This window comes from Coffea eugenioides, chromosome 9 (assembly GCF_003713205.1).
Source record: "Coffea eugenioides isolate CCC68of chromosome 9, Ceug_1.0, whole genome shotgun sequence".
NCBI lineage: Eukaryota > Viridiplantae > Streptophyta > Magnoliopsida > Gentianales > Rubiaceae > Coffea > Coffea eugenioides.
Genome location: NC_040043.1, coordinates 13,105,255 through 13,125,941, shown reverse-complemented (window position 1 = coordinate 13,125,941; position 20,687 = coordinate 13,105,255). Strand labels below are relative to the sequence as shown.

General features: G+C 37.4%; 3 protein-coding genes across 7 annotated transcripts; 1 reads left to right on the top strand and 2 right to left on the bottom strand.

The window, feature by feature from the left end:
* Positions 1 to 31: 31 nt before the first annotated feature.
* LOC113782911 lies at positions 32 to 3,659 on the bottom strand. 3 transcript variants are annotated; one of them, XM_027328874.1, is made up of 2 exons: positions 3,624 to 3,659; positions 32 to 2,503 (listed from the first exon to the last, which is right to left on the bottom strand). In XM_027328874.1, the coding sequence occupies exon 2, from the start codon at positions 2,458 to 2,460 to the stop codon at positions 322 to 324; it is 2,139 nt and encodes a 712-aa protein (XP_027184675.1). In that variant the 5' UTR covers positions 2,461 to 2,503; positions 3,624 to 3,659; the 3' UTR covers positions 32 to 321. The 3 variants fall into 3 exon arrangements, with proteins under 3 accessions (XP_027184675.1, XP_027184674.1, XP_027184676.1); XM_027328873.1 differs by lacking the exon at positions 3,624 to 3,659 and adding an exon at positions 2,852 to 2,974; XM_027328875.1 differs by lacking the exon at positions 3,624 to 3,659 and adding an exon at positions 2,918 to 2,958.
* A 1,573-nt stretch (positions 3,660 to 5,232) lies between these two features.
* Positions 5,233 to 14,852, top strand: LOC113783508 (ADP-ribosylation factor GTPase-activating protein AGD3-like). Of its 3 annotated transcripts, XM_027329661.1 has the most exons (19): positions 5,233 to 5,577; positions 6,194 to 6,270; positions 7,224 to 7,324; positions 7,835 to 7,905; positions 8,127 to 8,189; positions 8,669 to 8,713; positions 9,512 to 9,577; positions 9,697 to 9,744; positions 9,852 to 9,947; positions 10,032 to 10,073; positions 10,871 to 11,086; positions 11,211 to 11,342; positions 11,424 to 11,657; positions 11,800 to 11,886; positions 11,965 to 12,279; positions 12,537 to 12,682; positions 12,777 to 12,867; positions 13,430 to 13,908; positions 14,285 to 14,852. In XM_027329661.1, the coding sequence occupies exons 1-19, from the start codon at positions 5,518 to 5,520 to the stop codon at positions 14,397 to 14,399; spliced, it is 2,484 nt and encodes an 827-aa protein (XP_027185462.1). In that variant the 5' UTR covers positions 5,233 to 5,517; the 3' UTR covers positions 14,400 to 14,852. The 3 variants fall into 3 exon arrangements, with proteins under 3 accessions (XP_027185462.1, XP_027185463.1, XP_027185464.1); XM_027329662.1 differs by lacking the exon at positions 6,194 to 6,270; XM_027329663.1 differs by lacking the exons at positions 5,233 to 5,577; positions 6,194 to 6,270 and having other exon boundaries at positions 7,247 to 7,324; positions 7,797 to 7,905.
* A 341-nt stretch (positions 14,853 to 15,193) lies between these two features.
* On the bottom strand, positions 15,194 to 20,436 carry LOC113782668 (pentatricopeptide repeat-containing protein At5g61990, mitochondrial-like). The gene is given in 5 exon segments (XM_027328547.1): positions 15,194 to 15,830; positions 15,961 to 16,049; positions 16,385 to 16,456; positions 17,043 to 19,149; positions 19,152 to 20,436. Coding segments are annotated over 2 exon segments (3,105 nt in total). The 5' UTR covers positions 20,332 to 20,436; the 3' UTR covers positions 15,194 to 15,830; positions 15,961 to 16,049; positions 16,385 to 16,456; positions 17,043 to 17,224.
* Positions 20,437 to 20,687: the final 251 nt, after the last annotated feature.

Genomic DNA, 20,687 nt, shown 5'->3' with positions numbered 1-20,687 from the left:
CTTGATCTCAAATTGCACGTTTTTTTGGTTTTCTGCATTCTAGAACAGTATTGAAACAAGATTATGCCGTCACCTGAAACCTTGGATAAAAAACACAAATCAAGATTTCAATAGCAGTTTGGCACACAAAGCTTGAAAGAAAAAAAAGGAAAGCGTTTTCTCCATCAGGAACAACGAATGCAAAGATTATGCGGTAGTTGAGTTCTGAATCTTAACACCAAGTTTTCACTGCAAAATGGCAATCAACTTCGTTTTCAGAAGCCTTCAAACTATTCAACCTGGCCCTTTCACACTTCACCTCTCCATCCAGCAAATTAATTTTCATGCCAGCTTTCTCCGTTTTGGAGGCAAACAGTTGGGTTCTAAATGTAAAGAACTCTCTGAAATGCCATAATCTCCAACACCAGGGACTTTACAAAAAGGAATCCTGTGGGAAAAACTATGGACCTCACCTCTCGAAATTTCACAAATCATTTCAAAGCCGTCCAGCTGCAGCCGCTGAAAAAAAGTGAAGCAGCCCTTCACTTCACCCAGCCTAGCTACCACAATCTTCTCTCTTTCTGAGAAGTCTGATAGAACTTCAACAATCCAATACTCACAACTTTCTAGATCAGAAAGCTTCCACTCACAGTTCCACCTTTGGTACATAGCCCAAATCTCGCCTTTCGCAGGATAAATCACGTAGCCAGGCATAGTTTTCCCAACCTTGACTACATGTGATAACTGCGAAATTTTCATACCCATGATTACGTCTCCAACGCTAAATGCTCCACATGCGATAGGTAAACTCTTCTGCCACCAATTATTATCCAAGTCAGGTTCAGGTTCAGGTTCAGGTTCCAAAAATTTAACAAGTACTTGGGTTCTTGAGAACACGTTGTGTATAACCACATACTGCCGAGGCATTTTATCTCTTCCACAGTAGACAGCCCAAACCTGACCTGTCAAACTAGAAAGATTTGGGCTTTTTCTCTCCGACATTATTGCATCATCTGCTTTACCACCTGACTCCTCCATCTTCCACATATCTGCCTCGTCTGGTTTTCCTCTCATATCATTTGGCAATGCTAACTGGTCAACCTCCAACATCCCACTGACTACTCCATCAATCTCTTCTCCAGTTAACCTATATGCCAGAACCTTGTGGGATAGGGCGTATAACATGCGTGGAAGGACGCGAATAGTGATGGAAAAGCCTCCTCCTGTTTCCCTCTGAAAAATGCTCCTGAAACCTGGAACCTTCACCAAATACGTGCAGTCAAATCCAGTATATGTTGAAAAATCTGAGAGAATTTCAACCAATCTATAGTTGCAACTATTTGTAACTTCAGGATTGTAGGACCATTCTTCGAGGTTCCAATCCTCATAAACCGCCCAAACCTCACCTTTCTGTGGATACATGTCAAACTGTTGTGCTGCCACTTCAGTAGTCAGAGAGCATTTGTAGGAGAACTGCAAAGGTGCAATTACATGTTCCCCCGACTCCAAGTCCAGTCGAAAATATCCACATCCAACAGGTAGCCCGGCCTCACACCATCTTCTCTCTGCATTAGTAACTGGAATTGGTTTCAGCCACATCACAGTAACTGTAGACATAGACCTGGCGATAATTTGAGCATATCGGCGATTTTGATGTTCATTTGATTGATGGTGTGTCGCCCATATTTGGCCTATTGCCATATTATCTACTTCTCTGTCATCATCGAAGTTGTAGATATCCTGATAAAGCACTTCATGGGCCATATTTCTGGAAGAGGATGGATGATCCCTTGAAACAGCATGGTTCTGTTCTGATAGAGTGTTCACGTCAAGCATAACTTCTGCCATATCTCCTTCGGAAGTATTACTGGTAGAATTTGACCAAGCTCCTCCATTTCTCATTAGATGCATGCCCGTTGTCAAACAATCCTGACTCCTTGTCCCCAGGTTTTCTAAAGATACATTTTGACAATCACCAGAGGCTAGAGCAGACATTCCTCCCTTCATTTCAGACAATTCAGAGGAAATTGTTGCTTCTAGAGGAGGTGATTCATAATTTTCCCAGGCAGTGCTACGTTGCAAATTGAATTCAGAACGCTTTTGATTGTCAGAAAGCACAAAGAAAGCATCCTCTATGAGTTTAAGAGCCACATCTGTACCTGGGAAGTTATGCTTCAAAGGTTGCAGCATGTTTCTAAGTTTCTGATACTGATGCTTTATGTCAAATGTCTTGGCTGATGGCACAAGTTGAAGGACCCAGTAGTAGTCAATCTCACAACCTGGAAAGTTGATATTGGCAGCTGATAGGATTTCACATACAGTCTGCTTAGGAACAATTTCACCAAGCGGAAAAAGATTACGGGCTCTTTGCAAAGTATCCCTTGCACCAGCATAGTCTTCATTATGAATCATGTTCTCCACTTTCTCCTTTACACGAAGAGCCTCCAATTCTCTGTTATACTCCTCTATCCTGCTCATCATGTTTCATGTTCCCAGAGTCATGAAATTTCTCGAATTGATGCTCCTAATGTGCCAAGAAGCACGATTGATTATCACTTAGCGATGCAGATTAAGTGAAGCTAATTCAAAAGGAGGCAAGGAATGACGGAACTAAGGAAGTATTCACAGTTTAACACACATAAATGTTCAAAGAGATGAACTCCACAATGACATTAGCAGTGACAAATGCACTGTAGTTAGGCAGCAATTTCTTTGAAAGTTATTTTATGCTTGGAAGGATAAGAGTGGCTTTTCAACCAAACTCACATGTAAAGTCTAACAAATGAGATACATATTGCATGGAACTCAGACAAAAATTTACAGAAATTCGAGATTTGAAAGTCTTTCTATGGTAAAATAAGGACTAAAGTACCTAAATATCACATCCAAATTCAGCAGATCACAATCCCTCACTAGTAAGCCTTTGACAATATGTTACCAGTTAAATTTATGAGCCAGCTTTCTGAAGTTTTGCATTCCCTACGTAACCTCCATAGCCTCTGAGAATGAAATGGAAATCCCATGAGGTTTTAACGACACGAAAAGAAAGATCTAAATAGAAAAGTAATGAATTTATAAAAAATGCAAAGCAACCAATGAATGCCGCCAAAGAACCAAAGGCCAAGGTGATAAAGCCATCCAATTTGACAATTCCCCAGCATGGTAAAATCCATCAAACATCCTGACTAAAGGCCCTCTCATAATAACAATTACTAGTATATAATAATACTCAAATTCCTTTAACTGGGCAAGCATGCATTTTTTTTTCTGCAAAATTTTCCTTTTTTACAATAAATCAACCCCGTTAAAGAACATGGAGAAATAACGTCAGTATTCATCTTCAATCAGTAAAATAAAGCAAGCACCTTTTTATGATCAAGAAACAGCAAAAGTTCAAATTTTTAAACCGAAGCAGAACGTTAGAACCACCAGAAAATACAAAAACAAGCATTGCCCTCACGTAAATCTTCTGGTTCTTCCAAAATAAAAGTTCGACACAAAAATCCCATTAGCATTACAACTAAAAGCTTGCAGCTTTAAGTTTTTCGTACAGCAAAATGCAAGAATGAGCATTTGCATGCATATATGCGACTGTGTTAAAAAGTAAAGATGAGGAAATGAAATTTATGTCTGAAAAGACTAACCTATCAGAAGAAGCTAAAGGTTACTGGATTGATATTTGAGATGAAAAGAAGATGTGAAAAAGCAGAGATTTTTGTTTTCTGGGGTCGGAAAGAATGAACGTCAATTGGCTTCTTGTACCTTTCTCATGAACCAGTCTACCATTACAGCATTCCCATTACTACACATACCACTTACCCCTGCCAGCTTTTTTTTTTTAAAATTTTTTTTCATGGTACGAAAGCAAAAAATCAATGAAAAACAGAAGAAGGAGATTTGCTTCCCAGAATAATCTAAAAAGTTTTCCATCGTTTATCCAACATCAAATAGTCCATTAGCTTATAAATAGTGCGTTATGAATGGTGCTGTGTACTTATGTACTAGATTGCATCTTTGGAAATTTTATATACGAGAATAGTCATAGACAATTAAAGCAAAGTTTAGTGAAAATAGTTTTGACTACTGGCGTAGTAGATTACCAGTAATTCTCCAATTTGCAGCTTTGGAATTTAAGATTAATATCAGTGCCTTTTGTATAGCAATTAGTGGGTATGTGGGTACTTCTTTTATAGCGCTTCCCATCCTATCCCATGTATGGTACTATGAAATTGTGAATTGTTGACGGATTGGATGATTTGCATTTTGCAAAATTTAAAAAAAAAATTTCATGATTGATTTCATTTTCTAGTCTATTTTGATACCACTTGCAAGTTGACAATCATTGAACGAATTGATGGATGGCTGCCATTGAATGCCTTGTCTGACCAGATTAAATTGAAAACGATGGAAATCTCGCAAATACATATTATTGTTGGTATCTAATCCGAATTTAAGGTTAACTTCGATCTTGGACATCAAAGCAAAAGCAAATTCTTTAAAAAGAACAGCATGAATTTCTCCAAATATCATATATTCTTTAAAGAATTGTATTGTGATTCATATCATGCTATGACATGCAAACAACAACTTCACAGGTCGTTTCATAAGATCTAATTCAATTATTGTTGTCATTGATAAAAGGATCTTGCCAAGAGATAAAATTGGAAGCCTCTTATGAATTTTACAGAAAAAAAAAAAAAAAGGGGTTCCCTTCATCCCTTGTCCATGTCCACTGCTGCCTTTGCAAAAGCGCATTCTCTCTTTCTGTCTTTTCATTTTTTTCTTTTCCCTGTTACGATTTTCAAGAAAAGAGGAAAGAAAAGTGGCTATGCCAAAGTGGGTGGCCATTTAAACTTTGGAGTTGGCAAAGGATAGGGGAGGCATTTGGCGCGCACTAATGTGTCATGTTAGACAGTTAATCATTGCATCTCAAAATTAAATACATCAACCACTGGTACTAACTGTTTAGTCACTGCCCCAGGCACCTCACCTCTAGTGCTATAGCTGCTACAATAATCAAATAGTACTAATATTGGAAATCTGCTACTCTGGACTGGATTGGATTGGATTCATTTAACAAGTAATTAAACCCCACTGTCGAAATTATTAAGGAAAATTCAATTTAAAAAGCACCAAGATAGAAATGAGAATTGAAACATGAGCATCCCCACAACGGTATTTTTCCATTTTTTAGTGACAGCCATGAAATATCGCATAAATTGGTCCCCCTTTCCCACATTGTCTCCTCTATTTTCCCTCTGTTCTGACCTCTATCAACAATTTCCGACTCCCTTTTCATTTTTAGTCTCTCTTCTTTCTGCCCTTTACTTTTCTTGGCCTTCTTTTAACTTGAGGACAAGAATTTTCCAATTCAAGATTGTGTAGCATGATATTTTTAATGGGTTTTTTTTAAAAGAAAATTTTGAGGATTCTTTTTATAAAAGAATATTAATGGTTAGATTTGTCGGTGGGGATAGTGATCATGGTCATATGAAGTTGGGTTGGATTGCTAGTTGATGCTATATTGCAGAGGATCAGATGCAAGAGGAAAAGATGCAGTTCGCAAGGCTTGATGATTCACCGATGTTCCGGCAACAGGTTTTAGTTCAATTCTTTGTCCCCATTTATGTACTTCTGACTTTTATTTTTTTTTTCCGTGAATCAATTCTCACATAATGATAATACCGTGGAAATATTAATTTGCTTTCATTAGGCACGGTGTTAGTTTTTCTTTCTGCTGATCATTGCATTTGTTGGGTCAATGGCAACATTGACTTGTGTTGCAACAGAGACTTTGGTTATTCACCTGAGCAAGATTTATATGTGTTGGATCATAGTCAGATGCATTGGACCCTCAAGGTCCAATGCTCTTTTGAGTGCACCATGTGGCTTGACAAGAGCTCGAAACATCTGTGGAAAATGCTAATTTTAGACTACAAGTAGCACACTTTCAAGAAGTAAAAACAACCTACTAATGAGAAGTATTACGCCAGGAATTAGGAGTCATGTTACTTACTAGCTAATATATTTGTTACAGCTTGTTTCCTTTACTGTCTAGTCTGCTAGTGTTTTACAGACAGAATCTCAATTACTTGTCGGATTTTTCATTTGCCAAACTGAGATGCACAACCTTGACAAAATAGCATCACTTTGCTTGTTCATTCTAAAACTGTACTACTACAACTATATGCTTAAAACTTTACTTGTCAATCAGATCCAATGTTTGGAAGAGAGTGCTGAGAATTTAAGGGAAAGAAGTGTAAAGTTCTTTAAAGGATGCCGGAAGTACACGTAAGTCTAAACCTCCATTTTCTTTCAGTATCCTGCATACATGTTCCTTCTATGATTCCACTTCTTATCATGTATAGAATGGTTGCAATTAAGTGCAGTTAAGTATGATCATTACTCCGCTATAGCTACTGAACATTTGTTTATGTATTAGTTAAATTCTGCACTCTGCATTCATCTAATCAGGTCTTTTTTGATACATAACTTCGTATTCCAAGTTCTTCTATTTTAGTTTTATAACATACTTTAAACGGTAGTCTTCTGATTTTGCAAGAAAGATAAAATCACAAGAAATAGGAAACTAGGTTCTGTTTCTTCCATGTCTAAATTCACATCATTAGATGAAATTTGTTGACATTGATATACTTTTTGAATCAAGGGCCTTTTGGCATAAGACAGGATAGGAACAAGAGCTATTTATGCTGACTTAAATTTCAAATGTAGCTGTAAAAATGGGGGTGTGGAGAGGGATACAACTGTCTTTCAAGCTTGTTTGGGTGTATTAACGAGAAGAAATACCTCCAAGATGATGTTGTGGATGGGTAATCACAACTGCAATGCACGGATTTTGTGCTTAACTAATTTCCTTTTAGAAAACCATCTAAGTTTAAAGAGACTCTTGGTCGATGAAATTGAGCTGCTTGGAAATGAAATTTCTACCTAATGAAGCTCTTTGACTTCTCTTGCCTTCTTCTTCTAATACAGTAATGTTGTTTTGCGTTGTTAAAGAATGCCTTCTCAGATTGTTTGATATGATTGAATTGTTAATTGCTCATTGCAGCAGATATCAGCCTCTGAAATATTGGTAAACTAGATACTGAGAGGATTCACTAATTTCTTTTTGGGCCATGAAACTGTCTATTAATTTCTGTTGCAAATATACTTGGATAACTCTTTATTGTTAAACTTGCTCATCATGAAGTATACACTTGATTTTGTTTGTTCAAATTTTCCAGAGAAGGTCTTGGAGAAGCATACGATAGGGACATTGCTTTTGCAAGTGCTCTTGAAACATTTGGAGGCGGTCACAATGATCCCATTTCTGTTGCATTTGGAGGTACTTTTTGTTTATTTTCTGTATGAGTTGTTTTCCAGCTTGGAAATTTTCAGACTTGTATGAATTGGTTTCCTCTTAATGCTCCAAAACTTGTGATTATCAAAATGTAGCTAGGAGTTCAAAAACACTTGGGCCCCATGTGCATGAAATCTGTCGCTATACCTGCTGAATCTCTGCATGTCATTTTCTGACAGATTATGTTGAGAACTTTATCTACTGGTATAAAATTGACAAAAGAAAGTAAAACTTGAAAAAGGCAGCGCCCTTCTCAGCAGAACTTGATATACATGTCCTGAATATCAAGTCATGGGATTTCAGTCAAGTAAATCTAGTCATAATTGTTCAAAATGAAGTGAAGATTAACATACTGCTTTCTTCCAAGCAAGCAGGATGTATTTGTTTTGCCAGCGTATTTGTTTGTTCATCTTTCGGTCTCCTTTTTTTTTTTGGGTCAATCATTCATCTTTTGCAGGTTTTAATGCTGATGGAGTTTAATATTGAATATGTTAGGCCCTGATATGGCTAAGTTTGCAATTGCTCTGAGAGAAATTGGAATGTACAAGGAAGTTCTTCGATCGCAGGTGATAAATCTTCTTTCAATTTTGAAAGAGTTCATTTTGTTCTTTTTGCTATTTACTAAAAGTAGTTTCATAAGAATCTACTAAAAGTACTTTCAGTTTCCTTGGCTTCCTTTGATCTAATATGCAATTAATATATAGATACATTAACTTCTTCGGCACCATGGCATTTAACCTAGTCTTATATCTGTTTTAATTCCTCTCCTTACTTTCCAATTTTTCAGGTGGAGCACATACTAAATGATAGGCTACTGCACTTTGCTAATGTTGATCTTCAAGATGTCAAGGTACTAGCCATCACTTTGAGTTTAGGCTTTTGCTCTATAAAATGAAGGAGGTGCTCAGAATATAATCCTGTTTGGTCTTCAAGGAATGCATATTTCTCTCTTTGATGTCTCCCCCATAGTTTCTTGTTGTGTCCTTGTTCGCAAGTCACCCTGGTCTCCACGGTCTTAAACACTTTTTCTGGTGTTATAGGTAGGTTAATGTGCTTGCATGTGTTCTCAATAAATAAATGCATATTGAACTGGAATAAAGCAAATGAAATAAGTGGGAGATTAGAATTTCACCTCAGTTATGACTTATTTTATATTCTGAGATTGCACATTAGATGATGCTTAATAATAGGGTCACCTGTTGTTGTTACTCTGTTACTTGTAATACTGTTTATATGTATATATCATTATAACTCTGCACGACTTCCCTCCTACTATTATATATTGAAGGATCTTTTCCATTCTAATCAACACAATCATGTAAATTGCAGGAAGCTCGTAAGCGTTTTGATAAGGCTAATGTTACTTATGACCAGGTATTACATGATTACACCTCAGCAGTTTGCTGATTTTATTTTCTCAAATCAATTTTTTATGAGAAGCTCAGTTGATCTATAAAAATTCCTATTTCATTTACTGTCATTATTGGCAGTGCTGAGAGACCTACTCTCATGTTATGATTAGATTATGACTTCAGTTGCTTAATAGATCCTTTAGCATTTCCATGTCAATCCTTTAGTCCACTGACATGCCAGGCAGCTTGAGGATTAGAGATAATTAGCAGTTTTATAATTTGGGGTACTTAGGAAACTAAGCATCAATCTTCTTAAGTGAGTAGGAAGCTGCAGAGAACTATGAGATCCATTAAAAGTCAAAGAAATCATCCTTACTTTGGTACTTTTCCTTTCAAATATATACACTTCTATATTTAGAGCCATATCTCTCTTAAGAGTATCTCTCTTTCTCCTAGTCACGCACAAAATGGTGAGGGAGCCTATTTTGCACCGCACTGTAGATCTAAAGCTTATATTTAGTGGTTGCTGTGGGGTTTTTTAAGCTCCATTGAACTAAGTATAGGCAGAATTTTACCAACTTAACCCATCAACATACCCAGTCATTAGTTGAGAAGATAGAGCACTGGCTTGTTACTCCTAATCTCTTGCTGCTGTACACTATACAGGAACCCCCCTTGTTTTGATTACAAGCTACTAAATATTACAAAATATACAATTGGAATATCTTAACATACCAATAAAGGATGTACAGTGATGAATCACATGCTGATATAGTTGGTACTTTCTTCTTTTATTGTTAACACCCTATTCCTGCCTCAGGTCCGCGAGAAGTATTTGTCATTGAGGAAAAGCACTAAAAATGATGTAGCTGCTGCATTAGAGGAGGTATTGAGCATTAGTTTTTTACATTAAATGATTTATTACCAATTGCTTTCGTTGATCAGATAATTGGTTATGGGTAACCATTATCTGTTAAATTCTAATTTGGTAGAGGGACGTTCCAGGAACTTCATAATTCAAGATCTGTGTTTGAGCAATCACGGTTCAATCTGGTTTGTTTTAAGTTTCTAGTCATTTCTTTTTTCTATAGAACTATCAAGATATGGAATTCTCTAATTTCGAAATTGTCTTACTATAGAACTTTTTGATGAAAGGTCAGGTTGGTGCTCTTTCTACTGTTGAGGCAAAGAAACGATTCGAGTTTTTGGATGCTGTAGGTAGTGCAATGGATGCTCATCTTCGTTATTTCAAACAGGTCCTTTTATGATTAGAAGCTCTTAGTAAATGGAGATACGCTTATAATGCACATGCTGAATCCAAAAAGTGATGTCATGTACAGGGATACGAGCTATTGCATCAGATGGAGCCTTACATAAACCAGGTCCAGTTTTTCTTTTTTTATTATGGACTGATTTCTGATAACGTGTTTTAGCACCTCTTTTATTTGTCCAGTAGTTCATATCCCTGGAAGGAACATACAAGAGCATATAGGAGTAATAGTAAGATGCTTAAGAGGAGGTTGAAGAAAGCAATTACAGAGACTTATATAGAAGCTTACCCTGCCAAAGCATTGGACAAGCTACATTGCCGTAACAGCATTCCTTAGATGCATCAATGGGATCCTCCTAGAATAGGACTGGCATACATGCAAGATGTCGCCTCAATCTTACTTAAATTTCCTTACATTTCCATAATTTACCACAGATGTTGCCCAATGTTTCCCATCTATGTATTAATGTTTTACTTTAAGAAGCTCAAACTTAAAAAGTTTTTATTCAGTTGTTAAATTCTATCCTTGATCCTTCAATAGCTGATATTCTCTAAGGAATTGGTTTTGTTCATGGCGGCTTCATGATTTAGCGACTTGTCGAACTGATTGCAACTATTAATAGCAAACATGAAGTAATGGAGATTGGAGTCAAGCAGCCACTACTACGTACTTCTTGCACATGAAAACTTTATTTGTTCAATCATGAAAATAGTATGCAAAATACATTCTGGACATCCTCATTCTATCAGATATTTAAGCCAACCGCACGATCTGTTGAATATATCTATCAGCTGTTTCCTTGTGGTTGAAGTGGTTTCTGAATGGTTTAAGCTACAGTTTTGATGTTTAATGTCTATATGATAAACTATACATATCTTGTGGAGTTTAGGGAAGCTATTCTGTTACAGGTCTTGGCTTATGCACAGCATGCAAGAGAAAGTTCCAATTATGAGCAGGCAGCTCTAAATGAAAGGATGCAGGAGTACAAAAGGCAGGTTGATCAAGAGAGTAGAAGATCATTCAATGGCTCCATTGGTTCTCCAAGTCATGATATAGTACAACAATTCCCTAGAGGTTCCCACAAAGTCATAGAGGCAGTTATGCAGTCTGCACTGGAAGGGAAGGTACTCAAATTGATATTGATTTCCTTGTAACCAAAGAGAGCTTTCCTTGGTTTCTTTTAGCATTTACTCTTTTCAATATATGTTCCTGATCTCTATGTTTATAGCTAAGTTTTCAATAGTTTAGGTGCAAACCATTAAACAAGGATATCTCTCAAAACGTTCTTCTAATTTAAGAGGTGACTGGAAGAGAAGATTTTTTGTCTTGGATAGCAGAGGAATGTTGTATTACTATCGCAAACAATGGAGCAGGTCATCTGTAAGTAATTTAAACAAAAATTTCATGTCAAAGGCTCCTTCCTTTTGGTTCGTCTCCACTTAATATGTTATTCTCTACTAGTTCCCAGGATCTGGAAGTCACTTTCATGTACATAGAAGTTCTCCCTCAGAACCCAGTTCTGGACTTCTAAGTCGTTGGTTGTCTTCTCATTATCATGGTGGTGTACACGATGAAAAGTCTGTTGCACGTCACACGGTGAACTTACTCACATCAACAATAAAAGTTGATGCAGATCAATCAGATCTGAGATTTTGCTTCAGGATAATTTCACCAGCGAAGAATTACACCTTGCAGGTAAATACTTATTAGCCTGACATGTTTAATAGTTTGAGTAGTGAGAAACTTTTTAGTTGGTGAGGCTGAATGTCTTTTGTAACCCAATTACTTAAAGACTCGTTATCTTGGGCGGTAGCTTAGTAGTTGTTTGGTCATGTAGGCAGAGAGTGCAACAGAGCAAATGGATTGGATTGATAAAATAACTGGAGTTATTGCATCTTTACTGAGTTCCCAGGAACCCGAGAAGGTAAAATCGAACTGCATCAGTGCATTCTAAACGTAGTGTTTGGTTCTCCTGAATTATACTAATTCAATCATGTGCCAGCATTTTGCTGCAAGCCCCAGTAGTGAAAGTAGTTCCATCGGAAGTCCAGATTATGATCACGGGACAATTGAAGAACATTCCTCTGATAAGGAATTTGCTTCTAGGAACTTGATACGTTCATCAAAAAGTGCACTGCAGCTACATCATAGTATGAAAATTGATAAGCCAGTTGATACATTAAAAAGGTTACCTGGGAACGATGTGTGCGCTGATTGTGGTGCGCTTGAACCAGACTGGGCTTCCCTGAATCTTGGTGTCCTAATCTGTATAGAGTGTTCTGGTGTTCACCGAAACCTTGGGGTACATATATCAAAGGCAAGTTTTTTTTTTATCTCAAGTTTGCATTTTAACCTTCTCACATTTTCTGTTAATTTTCAATATCTTACAAACACATTTCTAGTGTAAAGGTTCTATCAAGACCTAGTCCTGGTTGTATATGAAAGGAATTTTGACAATAAATAGCTCATGAGAAGAAAAGTGCTGGTTGCTCATTGTAGCTGATTACTTTTAGCGCTAGTAGCAAATGATTTTCTTGGTTGCTAATCCTACATTGTTGTGTACTTCAAGTGCAGGTGAGATCCTTAGCTCTCGATGTGAAGGTCTGGGAACCTTCTGTGATAGCGTTGTTCCAGGCCTTGGGGAACGTCTTTGTGAATTCAATATGGGAGGGGCTGTTGAATGCAAGAAAAACTTTTCAGGCTGATGAAATACCAAGGCGGTAAGTGTTGCAGAGTTTTCTGCAGTTGATTATCTTGTTTTAAAGGTTTAATGTTAAATATACATATATATATATATATATATCTTTGATGCAGGTTCTTTGAGTCTGATAAACACAAACAGTTTTTCAGTAAACCCAGTCATGATGATCATATCTCAGTTAAGGAGAAGTTCATTCATGCAAAGGTACTAACTCTTCTTCTTTTTTTATCTCTATCAGTTCAGCTGGATTATTTACTCAAATGTTCATATTTTAATTGGAAACTATACAAGTATTGTTGAATTTATTGTTGTTCGCAAACTAAGGAAGTCAATTTTACTTTAAAAAGTCACATTAAAGACAATCTCTTAGATATTGACTTTACGGTGATTTGTTAAAATGGACTCTTTTTTTTTAAGTTTGATGTGCAATTTAAGGGCAAAGTTTTGGCTATCATGGAATCAGACGAATCACAGATCTTTTCAAGGCATTCAGAAACCTCGGTAGACTATAATCGCTAGGTTTTGTATTCTTGTTTTCTTGGAGTAGCTATAAACATGCATGGAGATGACTGCTGCGCCAATGTGACAGTTCAAAAAATAAAAAAATAAGGGCTATAAACATGCATGGACACTCAGATGAGTTTTTGTCTGATTTTGAATTGTTATCTGCACTTTCTGTACAGGGGAATACTGTTTTACTAATACGATGTTTGCTTTTTTTTATCTGGGAAAAAGAAAAAATTAACAGCGTGTTTTCCTTTTGCAGTATGCAGAAAAACGTTTTGTTCAGAAAGTTAACGACAGTAAGCATCTTCTTTCAGTTGCCGAACAATTGTGGGAAAGTGTTCGCATGAATGATAAGAAATCAGCATACCGCCTCATTGTCATATGTGAAGTGGATGTAAACGCAATCCTTAGGCAAGCCTCACTTACTACACCATTAAGTCTAGCCAAGCCAATGAGATTGCAGGATCATGCAAATGCTCATCAGAACTTTGACAATATGGATGGTGGTTCTGTACTATCTGCAAATGCAGAAAGCATTAGTCATAGTCAGTTCATTAATTATCTTCTTGATGGCTGTTCCTTGCTTCACCTGGCCTGCCAAATTGCTGATGTCAGTATGGTAGAGTTGCTCCTACAACATGGTGCAAATATAAATTCTTGTGATTCAAGGGGTCAGGCACCATTGCATCATGCTATAATAAGAGGAAGAATTGCAATTGTCAAGCTTCTGCTTACTAGTTAATTCTTGCATCTGACTAGATTTCTATTATGTTCTTTTCTTTTTCCAATCAACAGATCCTATGCTTCTTTGTTTTCATTGTGGAGAATCCTCATCTTTTTTTTTTTTTTTTCGGGGTCCATGTTCAGTTTATCCTCAGTTTCCAAGTGTGATTTTTGTTTATCAGTATAAGAAGGAACTTCAACTTCCTGAAGTTGTTTTGTGCATTGTCTAAACACCTAGTTCAAGTCCTTCATTGATACAATGCATGACTAAGTCAGCTGTTAGTAATTAATTCATATACTAGAAGACTTTTATTTCCAAATCTAAACATCTAGTAGGGAGTGTGCGTTCGAAAGTTTTTAACTGCTGCTCATGTGACCCCTTGGATGGCAGGGGAGCTGACCCGCAAGCTCCAGATAAGGAAGGTAAAACACCTTTACAGCTTGTTAAAGAATCTGACCTCGATGATGTTGAGATAATTGCTGTCTTGAAAAATGCTAGCAGATAGCCTTGGATCCATGAATCAGAGGTAGAAATGAAAACTTTCGAATGTACTAAATCGGTGCGCTCTTCTACCCTGGGATCTGAGGTAATTTGAATATGGCTAGTCAGGTTCTTACCAGTTAAACCATGCAAGGGAGTTACCTCACTTTCGTCTCCCACTGGGTGCATGCCTTTTTCTGAAAGACACAATGTGGTACCAAAAACAGTGTAAAGATGCACAATACTCGTGTTTGTGTGCCATCTTTTCTGGTTTCTTTTCTTTTGAGATTGGCTAGGATGAATATGCTGTGGCTGTATATAACTTTTTAAGTAATTTCAGGATGACTCTGTGACCATGGGACTCCTATTGTACTTGAGTAGTCCCCAGAAATGTGCTGTTAGGAGGACGCTTAGGATGGATAATAGTTGTATGATTTGCATTGAATCTTGAAAAATTTTGATTTCTGTCCTTTTGAAATTGCTTCCACCGTTTCTTTGTCATTTTTCCTTTTGAATTTGCTTCCACGCTTAGGATGGATAATAGTTGTTTTTCCTGTTTTGATTTACAATCAAAGAGCGATAAAAGTAGTCCCTTCATTATACCTTGGTTGGTCCTCCTCATTCAATCCATGGTAACGCCAAATCTGCTTGTATCCTTCGGCAGAAAGCAATATTAATTTTTATTTTATACTCAGTTTCCGAGTGTAATTGGGATTTTATCACGTTAAAAAATTATGAGGTTTTAGCCTCATGGAATAATTAGAAGGATTTTGTGGCAACAAATAATAACGTTAAACAAAAATCATTATGAGCATAAAATGAAGAAGTAAAACTATATGGTATCTGCACAAGCCTTATATTTTCCAACTCGAACTGCCAATTCCCTTTTTACTTGGATTCCCACTTCTCTCAATCATCCATCCAGCTACTAATTAGACTAAACAACAATACATAACATTCAGTAATCAAAGTGGAAATCTTTTACTCTTTCCCGATTTTCATAATTTTGTTTTGTCAAATACACTAATTATCAGTGTAGAACAAAGCAAGTCATCAGCGAATGCAGAAAATCAGACACATTGATCCACCAAGTCCCATTTGTTTGTCCACCTAAATTTGGTGTCAGGCACGAAAACCAATTCCACAAATTTATCGCATAACATCTTCTTCATCAGTGTGACTCGAGCCAGTGATCACCAGAAGCTTTTTGGTGACTAAACATTAACAGTGGTCCTCATTGAAACAGAAAAAGACAGCAGAGGATTGCCAGTTCATGAGAATGAACTGCATGTTGATACAGCTTGATTTTTGGTACAATTCACTTGGAGAAAAGTGGGAGTGTGTAGCTCAAAATGCTCCAGGGAGCATGGAGTCCGAAGTTTCCCTAATCACTCTGCGCTATGAGCAAAGTGTTTCTTCAAACTTTTGCTGGTCTGCCTCGTGTTTTTACCAGTGCCTGCTGAGTGGAGAGACAAAACGTAAAGCAGCAATTTGCAAAGCAATATAATAACTCACTCGTGCTAAAATACAATACAAGAAACAAAAGAATCATCAACAGTAAAACACAGCGCTCCAATCTGGCATACCAAATTGCAGTTCATGATTCCCCTAAAATCGTTGTAAGATGTGCAACCTTGTCCATCAGATGTCCTTAAGCTAGCAAGGATCGAAAACCCTGCTCAAGAGGTGGACAGAAGTAAACAATCCAGGAATAAATAGCTCAAAAAAAGTAGTACATAAACATATATATACATATAACGTGCAGCTCAATACCCCGCAATACTTCAGAAGATTAGAAATTATTCTGATCAGATAATCATTGATAATTAGTGTTGTCAACATAAGATGCCATGTGCACATCAAAAGCTATTTGCATTAGAAACATCAGGAAAAAACACAGATAAAATGAAACAACGCAAGGATAGATGAATAACTTAGGCTGAATATCTAGGGACATACTAGAGCCAACAAATCCTATTATATTAAAAACATAGAAGGCATAATTATTACCTTTTAAGCTCAAAACCCTTTGCTTCTTTTACCACCTGCTATTGCTAAAGGTAGTACCATGGAGCACATCACCTGCAAAATGAACTCAAATCAGTTTGTTAAGCATGGGATTTTACTCCTCCATTAAGTAACTGAAGCCATGACCTAAAGTAGCATCTATGCTTTTGCTGAGGGCCAAGAGTCCCCTAGCATACTTAGGGTTATGTGTTCAGGTGTGTGCACATACATGCCTCTGTGTGACAGCATCTCATAAAGAACCGCACCAACCCCAACACCCCCTCCTCCCCCCCCCAAACACCCATTTTTCTGTCCCCAATAGCCGAAAAGAAGGAAATAAGAAAACAGGAGGCAATTTCGTATTCCTGCCATGGAAGTAAAGATCCCAACTACAATCATGAAACTGGTTTCAACAAAAACATGCAACCCTTTCAAGTTCTACAAAAAACGAAACATAATCACATTGTAAATAAAAGAACAAGCGGACCATCTGTGCATTTTAATTGAAAGTAAAAGTCCCACCCACCCATTAAAAAAAGAGGAAAACAAAGCCATATGTATATGTATGTATATGTGTATGTATATATAACAGTAAAAAGGGAAAGGAGGAATGTGATAACAACTGAGATGAATGATGAAGTGTAGAATTTTGTATTTTCACCTTTCACAGATGTATCTTTTGATTGCAGCTGAAAACTTTCACGCAACTTAATTGCAGCAAAAACTGAGGCTGCTCACCGCACTTAATAGATCCGTCTCCTTATACAGTATCCCAAAAATCAGTCGAACAGCCAGCATAACCAAGAACGCAAAAGTCATAACTACCATCGCCTCAAACTCTGCTTAAACCTGACAAGCAACTTCTAGGGCTGCTTGCTTTGAGAGATTGCTAACACTCTCAGAATTTGCACTTATTTGGTATAGATCAATGAACTCGTTTAAAGCTGTGGATTTAGGAATCCAGCCATACCCTTTCATAATTTCTAATATTTTATCTAGTCTTCCGGAATATCCTGCCTTATTCAATCCATGGATCAAAGTACTGCACATTGCAAGACAAGGATTATATCCTTGGTTTCCAATCCTATCAAGTAATTCCATTACTCTAGAAATTTCACCATTTCCAGACAAGGTCTCAACTAGCGTTTCATTTGTCAATCCATCCAGCAATCCCTTGTCCAATGCTAGATCCCAAAGTTTAAAACCTTTTTCCAAATGCCCTTCTTTGAAATACGCACCTATCATCATGCTGTAAATCAGTTCATCAGGCTCAATGCCCCTCTCAACCAAATTTTCAAAAGCTGAAAACATTTTTGACCGATTCCCAACTTTGTTGTAACCATGTAAGAGAGACATGTAAGTGAAATTTGTTGGCTTCAGATTCCTGTTCTGCATGTCTATGAAAAGTTCCTCTGCTTCTTTGATCATCCCAGCCTTGCAATGGTAGTCAATCAAAATTGTGAAGGTTATATGATTTGGTGTGATATTCTTATCAGTCATTTCATTCACCAAGTCAATTGCTTTAGTCAATTTTCCCCACTTGCAAAGCCCATCAATCAAAGTATTAAAAGTCACAATAGATGCAATGCCTTTCTGTATCATTTCATGGAACAGTAACAATGCTTTCTCTGTTTCCCCTTCCTTGCAGCACCCATTGGCAAGGGCATTGTAGACAAAAGAATCTGGTTGGAGCCCCCTTGCTGGCATTTCATTGAATAAGTTAAATGCCTCACATAGGTTTCCTGATTTGCAGTATCCGTCAATTATTGTAGCATAAGTTACACAATTGGGCGTCAAACCCTTGCCAGAGATCCCATCAAACAGTTCCCTAGATTTCTCAATGTCACCTGACTTGCATTGGCCACCTATTAATGCATTATAAGTGACAATATTTGGAAAAATACCCTTCTGGAACATTTCATCATGAAGCAAAAAGGCTTTTTCCATATTTCCTTGCTTACAAAAGCCTGAGATGAGGGAGGTGTAAGTGTAAACATCAGGACGTAAACCTGCATCATACAGATCAGACAAAACTTGCATGGCTTCTGTTAATTTTCCATTTTTCGAGAGGCCATTGATAAGAACACTATACAGTTGCAAATCTGGGAGTAATCCCCGTCCTAGCATAGAGTTGAATGTTGAAAAGGCTTGCTTAATTTCCTCTTTGCAGAAGCCATTTATCATGCATGTATAAACAACAAGATTTGGTGCAATACCACGATCAAGCATCTCCCTAAAATACCTTTCTGCTACTTCCATTTGCCCTGCCTCACTATATCCTGAGACGAAAGCCCCATATGTATATGCATTTGGCTTTAGTCCACACTTTCCCATTTCAATTAGACATGTTTTTGCTTCTTCCATTCTTCTGGCTTTGCAAAGGCCAATTATAACAGAATTATAGCAATATAGATCAGGCAAAACACCTTTCTGCAACATTTCCTTCAAGACATTGGTTGCATCTTCAAACTTACCATTCTGTACATAGCTTTTTATCATGTTTGAATAGATGATGGCATTTGGTTTGACACCACAACTGACCATTTTGTCTAGGACAAGTTTTGCACGGCAGTAATCCCCAGAACGACATAACCCATTTATTATGACACCAAAAGTATATACAGAAAGTTCCATGTTTCTCTCCTTCATCTCAGCAAGAACCTCAGAAGCCTTATCCAGACTTCCCTTTTGAATATACACTTCAATTAGATAATTAAAAGTCTGAGTTTCAGGTGCTATGCCCATTGTAGTCATCTCATTCATGAATCCACTGCCTTTTCCATCTGACCAACTTTACACAGCCCATTTATTATAGTATTGTAAGCCACAATGTTTAACTTGATTCCCTTTGCAACCATTGCATCCTTAATTCTAAATGCACCTTCTATGTTACCCTCTTTCATGAAGCCATCAATCAATGCAGTACAGGCAATTTGGTCAGGCCTGAGACCCATGTCATTCATCTCTTCCAAAATTGAGTTAGCTTCCACTGACCTCTTCTGCTTGCAGAACCCATCTATAAGTATCGAACACGTGTAACTATCTGGAATCAACCCCTTATCATCCATTGACCTCTTCAGTTGAAGCGCTTCATCCACAGCCCCCTTTCCACACAACCCTCTTATAACAACATTATAGGTAACCAAATTCGGAGTACACCCATTTTCTTCCATCACGCGTAGGATCCTTTTCGCCTCCCCAACATTCCCAAGCTTACAGTAAGCATGGATCACACTTGTGTACGTATAAACATCAAGAGGAACCCCGCTCTCTACCACGCCCTCATACACCTTCCAAAACAACTCCATTCTATTACTCTTCATCAAATCCTTCAACAATGAATTACAACACAACAAATTCGGCATAAATTTACCATCTTTAGCTCCCAAAAACACAGAAAAAGCCTCGTTCAAAAAACCCTTTGTCCTATAAGCATCAATTAACAACTCAAACGCAACAGACCTTGATTTCAACCTATCACATTCCTTACAACATTCCAGCAATGAGCTCAAAATATCTAAAACCGGAATCCGGGTCTCGATCATTTTACTCAATAACCGATTGGCAAGTGAGAATAAATTGGAGTTACATAGAATCAAGTTGAGAATTGAGAAAGAATCGAGATTTTGAGGAGTACCCATTTGCTGGTTTGACCAGTTGAAGAAGTCCAAAAGGCGTTTGGGATGAATATCCAGTTGGTTTCTTCGAAGAACTGATTGAACCACATCTGGGTTCAGCTTTTCTTGAGGGACAGTGGAGGATTCTAAGAGGAATTGCCAGTTGTTGTGCATCAAAATCTTGCTGATTTCTTCAGCCGTGGATTCATTTCCTCTGGAGGTGTGGAAGAAATACACCGATGTCCGGAGAACATTAAACTTTATTGCTTTCTTCAAAACCATGTGCTTTTGGTACCGAAATGCATAGGCTTTGCGAGAAGCTGATAACATCATTCCTTTTTTTTTTTTCTTTTTGCCAATACAAAATGGCTCTCAATTTCTTTTACAAATATGATATTGCCTCCTACCCTAGAGCTTCTTCATTTTAATTTCTTCTAAAATCTCCGTCTGAAGCTATGCTCTGTTCTGGTCTACTTGTTTTCGAGACATTCAACCATTCAAGTTTGGGACATCGGGTGGGTATGGAAAATCGGTTCGAATTCACCTGTAAACCCTTTTCTTTTTCACTCGGTTACAGGTGGAGAGTTAAGCCCAGTTTGCTGTACTATGAATTTGTAAGAGGCCCATTGGCCCTGATCAGTTTAGATTAAACTCGTATCAAGAATACAAGTTGACTCAATTGGTAAAAT